The following is a 16,191-nucleotide window of genomic DNA, read 5'->3' on the forward strand; positions in this document are numbered from 1 at the left end:
AGGAAACCTCCACCACAGAGAGAAACAGAATACCGGCAGTGTCGGGGATGGGGCAGGAGTGGAAGAGTAGTAAACACTGTAGAAGAACTTAGGATACCAGCAGTCTGGAGTAGTTAGCACGGTGGGAAACCACCCTGCGTCCCGTTGGCCCAGTGTAGTTGTAGTTAGTGGCAGAAGCCTTTTCAGTTATCAAGGGACAGTTGTGCTTTGTCCAGTAGCTTCTATTCAAAGGAATGGGGGCAGGGAGCATGCATTTTAGAATGCATAGTAAGGAAACACAGACCCCATCCCCAAGATATCTTTAGGGAAGAAAACCTCAGAGTCCCTGGATGGCAAAACCTCCACCTTCCCTGGGAAGTTAGCCTCATGCCAACATGAACTTGCTGAGTCCCCTCTCTGCAACTGTGACCTGCCCTAGAAGTTAGAGAGGGAGGGCCCTGAGGCTCACCCTGGCTTCTCTGCAAGAGAGTGCAGAGAGGGAGCGTTGCCACCAGGTGGCGCCCACCCCTTGGTCAATGACAGTTCCGGGCCACATGGGAAGGGGGGGTATTTTCTGTACCCCTTAGAGATGCTGTATCTGATAAAGGCTTTGATTGATTCCATGACAACTATCCTAAGCAGTCAATGCAGAAAAGGACTTGGATCTCTGGTCCCACTCCCTTGTTTTATAAATGACGCCAAGATTCAGCAAGGCAAGGAAATGCCCAAGGTCACACAGCAAATTGCACCTCCTTCTTTGAGCTCCTGACTCTGGTCACATGACCTACTCTCTCACTCTCCCACACACCCGCACCCTGCCTTCCCATTGCCAGTATATGAGCCTCAGTCAAAAGCCTGGGCTTGGCGCAGAAAAAGGCCATGCTCCCTCACCTCTTCCTGCCCTGCCCTCTGGGTTCTGAAAGGCCCAGCAGCCCAATTACCCATAATAGCAGTAATAATAACAGCCCATGTTTACCCTGCTCAGTCTGCCAGGCTAACCGCTTTCCATTCGTTATCCAGCCCTTCCTGCACTTCCACAACATCTCTGGGACCTATTCTGCCTTCCCTTTTACTCTAAGAATTCTGGGGTTCAGAGAGGTTAAGAAACCTGTCCAATGCCACAGGGTTCATCCAACCAGTTTTCAACTGGTTGTGAGTACAGGCTTGGGGGCCAGTCCAGACCTCCCTCTTGACCTTGGTCGGGTGTTTTGTGCTATAGTCTCTATAATACTTTTTCCCGTTTTAGCCTGACAAGATTGCTGTGGGGGTATCTTAGACATTAGAGAACTGGGGACCCTGGGGACAATTGGCCTAAGGTCTGCTGACTCTTATCAGACTCTTATCAGATTTGGAACTAGGTGGGACTCTCCAAAGATCACTCCACAGTGTACTGCCCAACTCCAGCCCCTTCAATGTCCCTGGGAGTAAGTGGAACTCAGTTCAGCAGCTAGTTAGCACAGTGGAAGGCTACCCTGTGTTCCCTTCACCCAGCACCCAGCGTAGTTAGTGGTGGAAGCCTTTTCAGTTGTCAAGGGACAATTGTGCTTTGTCCCATAGGTCTGGAACTGGGTCTGCAAGTCAGCTCTGCAGCTGAATAGTTCTGTGGCTGAAAAATGACTCACCCTCTGAGTCTAAGAAGATGAGCCCAAGTATGCTGAGCACTGCTGCCTAATATACAGTACATGTTCAGAAAAACATAGCTCTTCATTGCCATGATTAACTGAAGCTCTGTGTTCTAAAGGGTCACTTAGCAGGATGCTTTAGAACACGGCGCTTCCGTTACCATCCCATGTGGTAGCCACTAGCGACACCGACACGTGGCTCTTAAGCTCTTGAAATGTGATTCAGACCAAGATAGACTGCAAGAACAAAACCCGATCTTAAATTTTAAAGGCTCACTCCAGAAAACAGAATATAATATATTTTTGTTGATTTATGTTAAAATTATATTTGGGATATATTGAGTTAAATAAAACATGTAAAATGATTTCATCTGTTTCTCTTCACATTTTGAATGTGGCAACAAAAAAACAAAGTTGTAACTATAGATGTGACATTTGTGGCTTGCATTATATCTCTACTAAACAAAAATGCCTGAAGACAGTTTGAGAAATTCAGCTGCTGCAGTCCCACATACCCCTCAGTTTACCTTAATGAGCTTACCCTATGTTTACCTTAATAGGACTTTGAACCCTTAATCCACTTTGGCTCTGTACCCTGAGGCAAGTGAGGGTAATATGTGCCCATCAGAGACACATCTTCCTTTTCCAAAGCAACCAAACAGACCAAAATAACCTCAAGAGGCTTGTGGGAGGTTTAAATAAAATAATGCAAACAGCCCACCACAGATAACACCTTATCTCATTCAATGCTCACAGAGCCCGGGGAGTTGGAGCAATAATCTCTCTAAATTTGCAGATAAGGAAACCCAGGGAGGTTCCATGATTTGAGAAGGGTCTCTTGCCATTATTGTTCTCTACCCTGCACTAGAAGTAAAGGTGAGAAGCCAACAGAAGAGAAGAAGGGAACGTGGGCAAGTCCCTCCTCTCCGGGCCTCAGTTTATCCTTCTGTAAAATGAGGGAAATATTTGGATGTGGGTAAAGATCTTTGAGGTCTCCATGCTGGGGGATATTCTGAGCATTTGGGTGAACATAATACTTCTGGGACTCCTCTAAGGTCCGAGGCTTCCCGCTGTCCATTCTGTGGGGATAAATGGGCATTTCTGTTTGTTTTAATAACATTTGTAGGAACTTTATATAGTGTCTACGTCTGCTTACATTAGACGCTGTGTATTACAGTTAAGAGTCTTTCACTATTTCCCATATAAACCTTGTTTTTTATGGGTTTGGGAGAGCTCAGCTGTAAAAACTCAGCTGAAAAAAAGATTAATTTTTTTTTCAAACAAATCGGGAGGCTAGTTTTAGGCACTTCAGAGCGAGCATAATTTTTCTTTCCAGTCACTTTTCATTTAAAAATGAGGTTGACTGGTTTTTTAGTTTCATTTCTTTTATGAGGATTTAGCAAGACCATAAGCTTAACTGCTGGTTGCTGCATGGAGAGAAGGTATCTGGTGCCTTTTCCAAGAGAGCTGGGGGCCTGCCGCCTGCAGAACCCGCTCTGCTTCTGACTGGGTGTGCGACCCTTCAACTCTCCAGCTCTTCCTTTTCCCATTGGTCCATAGGGAGCCTCCCTTCTAGATTACCAGGAGGAAAAATGTGCTTCAAGAAATGGAAATACCTTTGGAAAGGTAGCAGAATACAAGGGTTACTAATAGGGCATTATGTAAAAATGTGGATGTGTCACCGATGTGATTCTGCAATCTGTATTTGGGGTAAAAATGGGAGTTCATAACCCACTTGAATCTAATGTACGAAATATGATATGTCAAGAGCTTTGTAATGTTTTGAACAACCAATAAAAAAAAAGAAAAGGTACAGAAAAAAAAAAGAAATGGAAATACCAAAGAAATTGATCGCTCGCTATGCAAACCAACACCAGCAGTTGCTGCAAAGAATAACATGCAGACTTTTTTTACCAGAAGAAAGGAAGTGCCTGCAATCAGAAAGTTATAGCCAAGAAAGAATCTAGAGCTCAGGAGATACCCATTTCCTCATTTTTATAGAGGGCATCTACTCTGAGCCCCAGCAGGGAAGAGGTTTCCAGGGGAAGGGCTGAAGTCAGGTCAGAATCCCAAACCCCTTTACATAACTCCTTCCCTCTTTCTCTGCCTTATTTTGGCAACCAAAGGAAATCAGACTGAAGCATATCTAGATGCGTGTGTGTACTTAGGCATGTGTGTGCGCTCACTCGCCTACATACCCTGGAGGTGCTCCAAGATGTGGGGAAAGCCAAGTCTTTGAAGGCCGCCAGATCTGTACTTCAATCCAAGCCCAACGTGCCTTTTACCTCCTATGTGACCTTGGAGGAAACCCTTTCACCCCTCTGAGCCTCAGCTGCCTCAATTTTAACCAATCATAATCTGTGTGAGGCTTAGATGAAATAATTCGAGAGAAGGGTTTAAATAGTTTGCTTTGTATATTTTTGCTGTAGTTATTATTTTATTAAGCAATATATTTTAAATGGAAGAAGAAGACTCATATTTGCTGTGTGGAAGGACTAATAACTTTTCCAGACAGATATTTATTATCGTTATATTAATCACTCATCATTATTAGGATTTTCTCTTACTGTGATACTTATACCCACAGTGATACTCACAGTGCACATGTTAGAAATTCAAACATGTATGTTGAATACACCATGTACAGTATTGAAATCATGCTGGCAACAAGAGAAGTTAGAAGGAAATTGTAGATTTTTAATCTCAAAAGCAGTATTCATTCATTGTAAAAAAATTTTAAATATAGCTAATCAAGAGGAATAGTAAAAATTACCCTCATTCCCACAAGTCAGAGGTATAGATATGTTTTGGGGTGTTTGTTTGTTTAATAACATTTTATTTATTCTTATGTGGTGCTGAGGATCAAACCCAGTGCCTCACACGTGCTAGGCAAGCGCTCAACCACTAAGCCACAACCCCTGCCCATGTTTTGATGCATATTTTTGATGCGTATTCTTTCACTTCTTCTCCATGAAAGACATTTGAGGGTTTTTTGTTTATTTACTTATTTATTTTCACATGAAGGGAGTCATAATTATGGTGGTTGGTGATGGGGGAATGGTCTTCCCATAATATTACTTAGTATACTTTGGACAATTTTCGTGTCAATTTCCACGTCTTTTCTAAGGGCTGACTAAAATGTGCTGATGAATTTATTCAACCAGTTCTCTAATTAGACCAAGGCCTGGGGATCTTTTCCTGTCTTTATTCTTTAGCCCAGTTGAAGCTTTGTAACATCAGGGACTATTTCCTTATGATATATTCCTGGAGTCTATTTTTAAGTTCATGATCATTCCCTTTTTTTTTTTTCCTCTATGTAAAAGAGAGAATATACTTAAATTAAAATAGTGACACTGCTTCACCACAGCTTGCTTGAAGCGTCTGACAGCGTCGAAACGTGGGTCTAGAATAAGAAAGTAGACACCAGGTTCTAAAGATGTTTGCCAGGAGACAGGCTGAGAACCTCCAGAGCCGGACTGGTTTGTGTGACTGGAGCCGCTCGGTTTCTCCCTCGGGCTTGGCTTTTCCAGCTGTGGACTACGGCTGGGAACGTGGCATGGGCGTTCACCGCTGCTGGGGTAAAACGTGTAGGAGAGAGAGACAGATCATCCAGCGACCCCATTAAAGGGCAGCGACTGCCAGTCTGAGTTCCCAGATTCAGGATCTAAGATCCAAATCAGACATGACTGAGCCAGATTTTAGGGGGTCCACCCCTCTCTTCCCAAAGCGAATTAGGGACCAGCTGAGCGGGGGGGGGGGTGTCTCCTGGTTATGCCAGTCTTGGGTCTGGCTGCTGCGGACGGGAGGTACCCCTGGAAGGTACCCCTCTCCTCTCCCTGGCCTTAAGGAAGCAGGACGCGGGTGCGCATTCTTCCCGTGCCTAAGATACTTTGCCCTGCTAAAAATAGTCAAGGGAGCTGGGCCCTATGTATAGCCCGAGGTTTGTCTTTGAGCTAAATTGGAGTCTTGGGTTCGAATCCAGATAAGGTCCCCTTGTGCTGTGGGCCAGCAATGGTCTCGTTCCCTGGACCCTGGTTTCCCCACGCCCGTGCTAGAATTTCCAGAAGGATTCCCAGCTCTTGGGAGGAAAATAATAATAATAAAAGAAAAAAAAAAACTTGGTTTTTCTTTCTTCTCCTCCCTGAGGGCCTGGGGCCTCCGGCCCGCACTGAGGCCGGGGGAGGGGCGCGTCGCCGGCTCATTAGGGCGAGGTGTTGCCCTAGTTAAATCGCTGGTCTGTTTGATCTGGCGGCGGGTGGCGAGGGGGAAAAAAAGAAAAAAGTAGGGGGGCGAGCGTGGGGAGAAGCTCACACCTCCCCCACCATTTCCTCGCGTCCATAAAACACCTTTTATTAACTCCTTCGCGTCCGGAAAGGCCCGCGTGGCCTCCCAGCCCCTGCCACGGTGTTTACAGCCAAGACTAATGGGGCCCCATATTCACCCCGCTGCCGGTTCGAGGCAACTAGGCCACGCCTGGTGCCCCGCATAGCCCTGCCCTGCAACTGCCCGGGGTCTCCTTGTCTGTCCCAAAGCAGAGAGCCTGATCAAGCTCGGGTGCACAGCTCGAAGGTGGCAGGACAACGGTGCGCGTCTTCCCGCCTCCTTCGCAGTGAGCGCGGAAGAACCGAGGTCCGCACCAGCAGTGAGCGCTGAGCCCCTGGGACAAGCGTGGCAGCTGTTAGGGGACACGGCTGCATGCAAATAAAACTAATCATACATTATTATTTACGTTATTATTTGTGGGCGTGTAAACACCTGTGTCTGCCAGCCCCAGTTTAGCCCCAGTTTACCCGCGCTTTTAGGCAATTGTGCCTGCATTTATTCACACCCAGAAATGGTGCGCAGGTGGGGCCTCAGAGACCGGCTCGCGCGCACAAGTGCCCGCAGCACACGCACCCCCAACACTTTGCACAAAATCCATATGCTCTGGGGCTGGAGAAAAAGATAAATGACTAGGTTTAACCATAACCTTAGCTTATTTGACTCACATAGCTGCTACAACTGGTCGAGACTTTGATGCGTGCTTGGAGCTGTGCCAAGCGACCCTCACAGGACCTGCACAGACACCGGCTCCGTATACATTGCCGAAAAATGTACACCTATATGTTCAGAATTTCACATACATGAATGAATTCTCTGAAAATTTTCCCTCTTTCAAGCTACTCTGCTGGAGACAACCCTGGTTTGTGTGATAGACCCTCTTCCCCTCCTGCTAACTCCACCCAAAGAAAACCACCAAACCACAAATCTGCAGACACGAGTGTGCATACTAACCTGTGAATATCCACCCAGATAAAACTCTGAGTTTAAAAGTCAGAATTTCCCCGCTTCCCATTCTCCTGGTTCAGGTAAGTCATCCTGTCCTGTTGTTGTGTAGTCTAAGAATTTCACTCTTCGTTCCAGAAAGAAATCCTTTATCTGCCTCCTTCCCTCAACTTGATTTGCAGTTTGGTTTGGTGGTTATCAAAGGAGGAGAAGCGGGAACAGGCTTGACTCCGGGCTGAAACATCACGCAGACTTCCGAGAATTACTGAAAACTTTTTTATTATTCAAGAGCATAGATACTGCTTTGGCAAAGGGAGGGGCAGTGAGTGGTCATACAGATCTGAGGTAGAAGAGGGATGGGGATGGGGAGATAACGAACACCTGAGTGCAACAGGCATGATAGGTAGTTTAAATATATAAAAACTTTGCAACATAGGGGAAATTTTTATTTGGAAAAAAAAGAGAAAGGAAAGGGGGAAAAAAGAAAGGAAGAAAAAGAGAGAAAGAGGGAGAGTTCCCCTTGGAACTACGTAGGATGTACAGCAACAAAAAGAAAAGTAAAACACTGCTGTTTAAAGGGGAACTACAAAAGGCAGCCCTCCACCTTCCTGCTTTCCGTTCTCGTTCCCTGGAAGAAAACTATTGATTCCTCTTATTGCATTTTACTTGGAGAAGAAGGAGTCTGGGGTGGCACAAAGCGGAGAGGGGAACAAGAGAGAAAGCCAGATGGCGGAGATGAGGATGGCGTTGGGGGTTCTAAATTCGACCCAGAAGGGTTGGAAGGGTGTGTCTTTCGGCACTTGGGTTCCGCAGTCCCTCCCTCCTGCATCGTGCCTCCAAAAGCCTCCCTCGGTTAAAGGAGGTGGATATATATAAATTTCTTTCTCTTAATGTATTTAAAACAATTTCAAATGACATTGCACGTGCGATCCAAGTGTGTGGTTGCAGCCTGCTACCCGCCAGCGCTCTCAGAGGTTCTGCGCAACGCTCTCTCACAAGTCGCAGGAACCCAGAGCCCGGCCTTGGCCGCCGCCTTCATCTCCTCCCGGGGCTCCGGGGTCGCCCAGGTCCTCGGCTCACTGGTTTAACTCCAGCGCCCAGACTTGCTGCGGCCAGCCGGTGCGCCCTTTAATCCTCTTCTCACCTGGGCCCAGGGCAGGAGGAAAGCCTTCGTGCTGCGGCTGCCAAAGGACACACACAAGAAGAGAGGTGAAAGAGACAGGTTTAGACGGTTCTGCTCCGATCACCGGCGAGGAGTGGGTGGGGTGAGGGGAAAGGTGTCGAGAGCAGTAACTGGGAGTCTTTAAATAAGTGACGGATTTCTGTTTGCAAAATAGGCAAACAGGCCCATAAATTTGCCTTAATGCGCCAAGTTCCTGGGATCCGGGACAGGACGGGCAGCTGCAGGAGGTTTGGTAACCAGAATTCTCGGCGTCTGGTGGAATGCATTTGTGCTGATTTGGCTTTGTGGCGCCTAAGGGAGACCTCAGGGGATTGGGATGGGAGGGGTGGGAATCCACTTTCCCCAGCTACCTACACGACCCGCCGGCTTTCTAACAGGATTTACCATCTGGTCTGGATGCAGGGTTAGATCCGCTAGAACTGGTGGCGGAAGCCTCAGATGGTTAGGAGCCGGCCTGACTCGGAGCTTCCTTCCCGGCTTCCGTAATAGGGCACCCAACGGTGCAACTTCCAGGAGGCTGTGCGGCGGCGGAGGGCGGGTTGTGGGGGGGACAGTGTGGATCCACCCAATAACTACTTGCAATGAGGAACCCCCTTAAATCCTGCATCTCCTCCAACCCAGGGCATCGGCTGAGATTTGATGACTACTGTTTTTTCCCCCCGTGACCCACTGGCCCCTTGGATCAGATAAAACTGGGCCTGAGCGCACCAACCTGGAGAACTCCTTCCCCAGCCTGAATAACACCATGCCTAGAGGTCCTGCAGCCCTGGGCAGGGAAACTGAGCACCAGAATATATTCCCCTAACTGGAGAGGATCCAGAAAGACGTAGTAGGGATTATGACCTGCAAAGCCAAAAAATGGCTCCTGCTTGATTATATTTACAAAGCCCTTGAGGTTGCACTCTAAAATCAACCCATGGAGAGTGGAACTGGTGGGTTTTGAACCAGGAGTTGAAAGCCTGACCTCTTTTACCTCACCTCCACTTCTTTTTTTAAAAAAATATTTTTTTAGTTGTAGTTAGACACAATACCTTTATTTTATTTTTATTTTATTTATTTTTATGTGGTGCTGAGGATCTAACCTAGCGTCTCGCATGTGCTAGGGGAGCGCTCTATCTCTCAGCCTCCACCCCAGCCTCTCACCTCCACTTCTTACTCCTCTTGTAGCAGATTTTCGTGTTTTGCCCTACTATGGGCCTGTTTCCCTTTTCTATCCAGTGATGGAAGTAGTTTAACCTCTCCATCAAAGGCCGCTTGAGAGCAGAAACTGAGGCCAAATGCATATATTCAGACTCAAAGCAAATTAATGAACTTTTCATGCAATCTTAAGCTGGCTTCCAGAAGAACCCAGGGATGGATCAGTTCTCCAAACTGTAAGTGCAATATATAGTGTGTGCACTCTCTTGGAATCCAAGGCTTTCAAAGGAGTTTTAAAGAAAGCCCTAAGATCCTACACCAAAAGGCTTAAGATTCTTCATTCACTCAGTCTTAACAAACACTAACCCACATTACAATTGAATTCAATTATGAATCTGCCTCTCTGCACACACACGCAATCACACACTGTCTGAGAAAACTCCATAGCTTTTCAAAATCTCACACACAAAATAACTCCGGTTTCCCGCAGTGCTGGGGATGCTCACGCAGACTGCACCCCTGGCTGGAAGCTTACAGGCCCCAGTACTCACCAGCTCCCTTTTCCGCTTGCTCTCGCGGCTACCATCCACCTTCTTGAGTTCAGCCTTGAAGGCTTCGGGGTCGCCAGCCTGTGCATCCTTGGCCAGTACGTCCATCAAGTAGGCGATGTAGCTGGTGGCCAGGCGCAGAGTCTTGATCTTGGAGAGCTTGGTGTCCGCCGGCACATTGGGGATGCACTCCCGCAGCTCAGCGAACGCGCTATTAATGCTCTCTGTGCGTCTCCTCTCCTTCTTGGGTCCGGAGCCTTTCCGCCGGCCCAGGCGGCCGCCGAGCGCCTCCAGGCGCCCGGGGCTCTGACCCTGTCTGGCGTCCGGACCGTAGGCGGCAGTAGCCACAGCGGCTGTTGGTGGTGGCCCTCCCGCAGAGAAGTCCGGAGCAGCGTCAGCAGGGCTCAGCAGCCAGCTTTGGAAATAAGGTCGCTCCTGGTGACAGCGCGAGGCCGGGCCAAAGAGGAAGGGCTCGTGGAGCATGGGGTGCGCGGGGTGTGGGTGGTGATGGTGGTGATGGTGTGCGTAGCTGCCCACGAGGTTCATGTTGGAGAGGCTCCTGGCCTGAACCACTAGCCGGATTAGCGCCGCCCCATGTGCCCCAAAGAGGACCGGGGCCACCCGTGGGCTCCGGGGCCGCGCACTGCTGGGCGCCGGCTTTACGAGAGTCCTGAGCAAGGTTGAAGATGACACACGTAGCCTGCTGCCTTCGTGCAAGTTCCTGTCGCGGACTAGGATGCCGATGCCCAAAGACCGATTTAACCCTTCTCCGGACTCCCCTTCAGGATCTGGCTTATATAAGGCGCGGCTTTAATGTCAACCTCTCCCTGGAGCCAATAGCAAGGGGGCGGAGAGGAGGAAAGGGGGTGGGGGGTGGACGTCCCAGGTTTTGCTAGGCTAACGCCACTGACTCCAGGCGGCCTGCAAGGACAGGGAACCGGCCACGCCTCCGTCCCTCCCCTGCCCGCCGATTCCCGGGCTGGGAAGGCGCGGGCTACGTACTGGCCAACCTGCTGCCACCCCCTCCTTGTGGGTCCAAGGAAAGGAAACTGGAGTCGTGGAACGAAAAGAAGGGCTCCCCTTGATTTTACAGATAGGGAAACTGAGACAGGATGGGGGTGAAGGGATTGTTCTTGTTTCTAGACTCTCTGGAAATCAGAATAGGAGTTGCAAGGGACCGGGTCCCCAGCTCCAACTGCTCTGCCGGGCAGGGGAGTCCAAAGAAGAGAATGCGCTGTGGGAGGCAGGATAGTTTCCTAACGTTTTTTCCTTCACATCTTCCTCCCCCACCCCACCCCACCCTCTCACCCCGGTCATTTAATCATCTGCCCTGTCTGGTGGGACCGGGAGTCGATCTTGCACCCGCGGTTGGACCAGCCGGCCAGCTCTCGCCGAGTCACCGGCAGACCTGAAGCCTGCTTCCCACCGAGAAGCCTTACTGAAGCTGCGGTGGGAATGGGCGACGGGAAGAAGGAACGGACGTCAAGCCCAGGGCATTTACCAGTTTGTTCCGGGCTCGAGGGCCTGAAATCTGCTCTTCTCGCCTCGCAGGCGCCTGATTCCGTCTAAAGCCGGCAGGCCAGGCCGTGGCAGAGGCAGCCTCCTGGAGCCCGCCTTCGCCCTAGGGCGTCTAATCCGCAAGACGCTGCTAGGACTCTCCTGGTTGCTCCCCCACAGAGGGCCGGGAGCAAAATTATGCTAGGCCACTCTACCTAGATCGTCACCCCTTGAGAATGTTTGAGTCTCTAAATACACTGTCACCCAAGTTCACACCGCTAGAAACCAGCCTTCCGCGAAAAATATGCCGAGGGAAACTCGACCTGCACAGCATCTCGGAGGCTTTCGACCCACCCGCACTGAGCCGTGGAGCAAAGTGCACAACCTCTGCAGCTTCCCCCTCGGACCAGGGCCCTTGACTGCCTGTCTTGATTTTCTCTACTGGGGCTTTCCTCCCGCTCCCTTGGGAACCTGGTAATCCCACAGTGGCAGTGCTTCGGGCTTCGGGTTGCAAAGCGTAGGTCCAACCTTGTATTACAATAGCTTCCTAGAAGAGGAAAACCGAGGCCCTCTAACCCCTCAGCCCTTTCCAGCCAAGCCCCTTCCCTAGGCGGAGTAGACAAATGTGCCTTTCTCTCAATCAGGATACCAAGGTAAGGGCGAAAGGAGATTATCCTGAGTGCCCTTTTTTTAGAGGGCAAATTCATTACTTATCCATTCACTCAAAAATGGTTTATTGATGCCCACGATGTGCCTGGCACTGTTACTAGTCCAAAGGCAGAGAGAGAAAAGCCAACTTTCTTTTGTACAAAAAGGGAAAGTGAGGTCCAGACAGGATGATGGATTCCTCCTGAAGGCCCAAGGATGAGTGGGTAGGTGGAAACACGTCTTGAGCATGATGTGTACTTGTGAATGACAGACATAACGTGTAAAATCCTAGGAATGCGTGAGTATTGACGTACTGTGGGTACCTTGGTTCTAAATGTTAATTTATTTGAGGAAAGAGGGGACAATCACTTAGGTCTGAGCCCATGGGTTCACCTGTGGGAGCTCAATGTGGTTGTGGGCCCTAGAGGTGCAGGAGGTGGTGGGGGAGCGGCGGAGGGAGGTCCTGGTTTCCTGCCCGAGGCTGGCTGGAAACCCGCCGCTTTCCCGGCGCCTGGCGCCAGCAGCGCTGGGGTTGGGCCGAGCGCGGAGCCGGAGGCTCGCAGGGAGGGAGCGCCGGGCGCCCGATCCAGCGGCGGCGGCTCCGCGGGATCCCGCGCCTCCCCGGCCTGGAGGCGCTCTAGAGTAAGGTTATGCCGGTAGAGAAAGTAATTACTATGAAAAACACTCTCAGCGTTTGTCCTAACCCCAACACGATCTTCAGCAGCTGCCCCTATTATCACCGGAGGCCCTACCATGATACCTGCGCTTGTACCTGCACGCGGGCTCGCAACCTCACTGGCATTTGGGCATTTTCACAGCAATACACACAGTACCTCAAATTGGATTTAATGCCTGCCAGAGGGAGATCTAGCCTAAACAAAAAGCAAGCAAAAATCATACATTACTATATGTGCACAGGTGCTTGCAAATGGATGTCCTCACCTATTGGTACATTAAACACAGACATATAGATCCTACAAGTTCAATTTGATATATATCCTCAGCCTTACCTATGTAGTCACAGCACAAGCCTCAAAAAATGAAGTTGTTCAATAGTATGCACATTATGAAGGCATCCACAATGATTGACACATAAGAACAGCTACTATCCACAAGCAAACTCATAGTTCTCCCATCTACTCCCTTACTCATGGCTGCATTCAACTTTCAAATATCAGGTCTGGTTAGTCTAGTGGGGAATGCCTTATCAGTACTAAATGAAGGGCCCCAGTTACAGAGACCCCTTGAGGGCCCCAAGACTGCCTGAAACCATCTTGTGAGAGTTAAAGAGCAGGCTGTCTCTGGCCACCAATGCTTTGGAGAGCTATACTACAGTGGCCCCACTGGAGTATAGCCCGGAGGGATTTTAGGACTGGGAGAAGGATGGCTCCCTAGCAGTCTGAACTGCCAGAGAGACAGAAAGTTGTCTAGGCCCCAGACACAGCCTTCCAGAGTGCTTCTAACACCAGCCAGGCTCCGGTGTGTGAGGAGTGCAGCAGAACTCCTAGGATAAGGACCTGGCGAAGGCGTTCTCTCCCTCTGCCTCGGGCTATAGGATAAGGGAAGGTCTGGAACCAGGAGTTTAGCCAAACATGCTTTAGGTTGACAGGCAAAAGATGTGGCTTCCAGTTTAGTTCCAGCACTATCTGCACCTCACTCTGTTCCTTTCCAGCTCTGTGCCTCAGTTTCCCTATTTGCAGAAAATGGGTTTAGAATTGACAGTCTGGACCCCAGCTCCCCACTGTTGCACAGGGCCTACTCTGATTCCCCTTGCACCCTGACCTAGTTCTCCACTTCTGGGCCCCAAAGGGAAAAGGGACTCCACTCTCCTTCAATCCACCTCTACAGAGCAAAGCATGGGGTGCTAAGGATTCTGGGGGTCCTAGCCAGTTCCACACTCCACTGCAGTGCCCCTTTCCTTAACCTGTCTTGCTCACCTAGAGAGTACCTTCAGCTTTCCAAGGAAGGCTTCTCAAGTTGTGCAGGTGAGGCCAGGCAGGAACACTCACCCCAAGAGAGTTTGAGCTTGTAGAGGTTGAAGATTGTGTTAGAGTGCTTAGGACAGTCTTGCAGTGGGACCCAGCCCACCTATGTTGAGAAGGGGCACTGTCATTCCTCCCTATGGACCATTGGAGTCTGTTTCCCCTTTTGTAAATTGGGAGGATGATAATACCTACCACGGAGGGCCAGTGTAAAATTAAGTGAAATAATATAGAGGAGACTCTTAGAGGGGTAACAGTAACCCTGCAAAAATGTTGGGTCTATTTTTAGGAATATTATTTTCACAGGGGGAGAAATGGAGTTACATGCCACCATAACACTGCAAAACCTGGACAGGAAGAAGAGGCCAGACCCTTGGATTCCTCTTGCCCTGCTCTGTTCTGACCAAATCGGGGTCCTTCCCTTTCGGGACAACTCTACAGAACCCAGTTGTCATAATAAGGCTGGAGGTGGAGGAGAGGAGAGTATCACCAGGTATGGGGATTCTATTGCTGGAGACCCCAATTCCAGTTCCAGATCCCCACTCCGCACGCTGTCCCCGCCCCATTTCCTTTGCTAAATGATTTTGAGGGGAGTTCTTGCTACCTCCATCTACAGTTGGATAGGCAGTACCTCGGACGGACGCTCCAGATGTCCGCAGGGTCCCTGTCCTTCCCTCACCCCATCTTCCTGACTGGCAGTCCAGGGGAGCCTGCACCCCGGCGCCTACCGCAAAACCTTCTCCCCGCCACGTCCCGTGACCTTGACGCCACGGGCAATCCCCGCACCGGACCCCTTATCTAAATAGGGCAGTAAATCAAAGACCTGTCAGGGCCCGGGTAATTACAGGAACTCCATAAAAAGGACCCGGCCGGCCGCCTGTTTATATTAGCGCGGTGTAAAATATTCCCGCTGTCTTGGGGAATCGCGTCGCGGAGTAACGCGCCATAAATCAGCCCGCGGGCCATTTACCCCGCAGTTTGAGCGCACAAATCCCTTAAACAGTTCTCTGCTGTATCTAAAGAGGGTCTAGGACTTTCCAATGTGACCGGGTTTGTTCCCTGGAGCTGGAGGATAGTCGGGGGTGGGAAGAGAGAGAGAGGGGTAGGGAGTGGATTTCTCCAGGAAGCTCTTAGAATGTGAAGCCTCCTGGCCTTTGCTGGTACCCGAGAGCCACAAGTCTACCGAAAGGTCTGTTAGGACCAATTTCTGCATTTAGATGGGAAGGAACTTCCCCAAGAGCACACAACCAATGAGTGGAGGAGATGCGCTATTGCAGACCTCCAGGGGAAGTGGCTGGGCCGGTGGCAGCCTCTCTCTCCCCTTGTTACCTCCTCTTCTGGGATAAGGAGCGGTCCAGGCAAGTGAGTTCCAGTAGCAAGTGACTTTTACTTATTAGCTTGCGGCTTCCTGGGCTTCTTGTAGTTGTGCACATAATTGTGTGTGAATGCTTTTATGTGCAATCCAGCCTCTGATTCTTAGTCCTATTCCCTTGTTTTACAGGTGGCAAAATCAAGGCCCAGATGATGGGAAGGGACCTGCCCAGGGGCTCACAGCTAGAAATCCAAGACACTCCACTGCAGATGTAATCCACTTTAGTTTCTCTGCCACACTCTTCCTTAGCTAAGGAAAAACTAGGAGAGGGTGCTGTGCATATGTATGTGCCCGGGGGATGGGGAGACCTGTCCATTCTTAGGTTGTAACAACCTTAAAAAACAAAACCTATTTAAGGTAAACCTTCTGCTGCCCTTTGTCTAATGAGTAACATAAATCAAACTCGTGGAAAAAGAATATTAAATTTTCCGAATCTTCCCTCCGGGCTGGGACTAGAGAATTCAAGGGAGAATTAAACATGTATGTTTTTTTTCCCCTCTTTTTCTGCCTTCCTCCCCCCATTCCCTTTCTCTTCCGTAGTCTGTAAATGACAACGTGTTTACACAAGTTTTTATGTCGTCTGAGCTTCATCCAGGCTTCTCTCCCTCCTCTGTGTATTTTCTGCACAGAGAGATGTCTGCTTCGGGAAGCGTTCAACCTAAACAGAACCCTGTCTGATTGGGAAATGTATTTATTTGAAAAATCGTAACTCACGGTTTTGGTGAAAACGGCTTCCAAATTTATGGGATCGCTTGGGGCGTGGTGGTTGTAAATCAAAAAGCACTGGACACCCTCCTCCCCAGTCAAGTTCCCCTCCCTGCAGAGACTCAGGCCAGGTATCCTCAACACCCAGAGACCCGGTCTCCTCTTCTGTCCACCCTGCAGCCCTCCAGGACCTCCCTGCTCCAGCCCCTTGCTGTGGTTAGCTGTGTGCTAGCTTAGCTGGCAGGTGGATTTC

At 49.6% G+C, this 16,191-nt stretch overlaps 1 protein-coding gene across 1 annotated transcript; it reads right to left on the reverse strand.

The window, feature by feature from the left end:
- Positions 1 to 7,942: 7,942 nt before the first annotated feature.
- On the reverse strand, positions 7,943 to 10,283 carry Hand1 (heart and neural crest derivatives expressed 1). Its single transcript, XM_026388351.1, has 2 exons — positions 9,738 to 10,283; positions 7,943 to 8,047 (listed from the first exon to the last, which is right to left on the reverse strand). The coding sequence occupies exons 1-2, from the start codon at positions 10,278 to 10,280 to the stop codon at positions 7,943 to 7,945; spliced, it is 648 nt and encodes a 215-aa protein (XP_026244136.1). The 5' UTR covers positions 10,281 to 10,283.
- Positions 10,284 to 16,191: the final 5,908 nt, after the last annotated feature.

This window comes from Urocitellus parryii, chromosome 1, assembly GCF_045843805.1.
Source record: "Urocitellus parryii isolate mUroPar1 chromosome 1, mUroPar1.hap1, whole genome shotgun sequence".
NCBI lineage: Eukaryota > Metazoa > Chordata > Mammalia > Rodentia > Sciuridae > Urocitellus > Urocitellus parryii.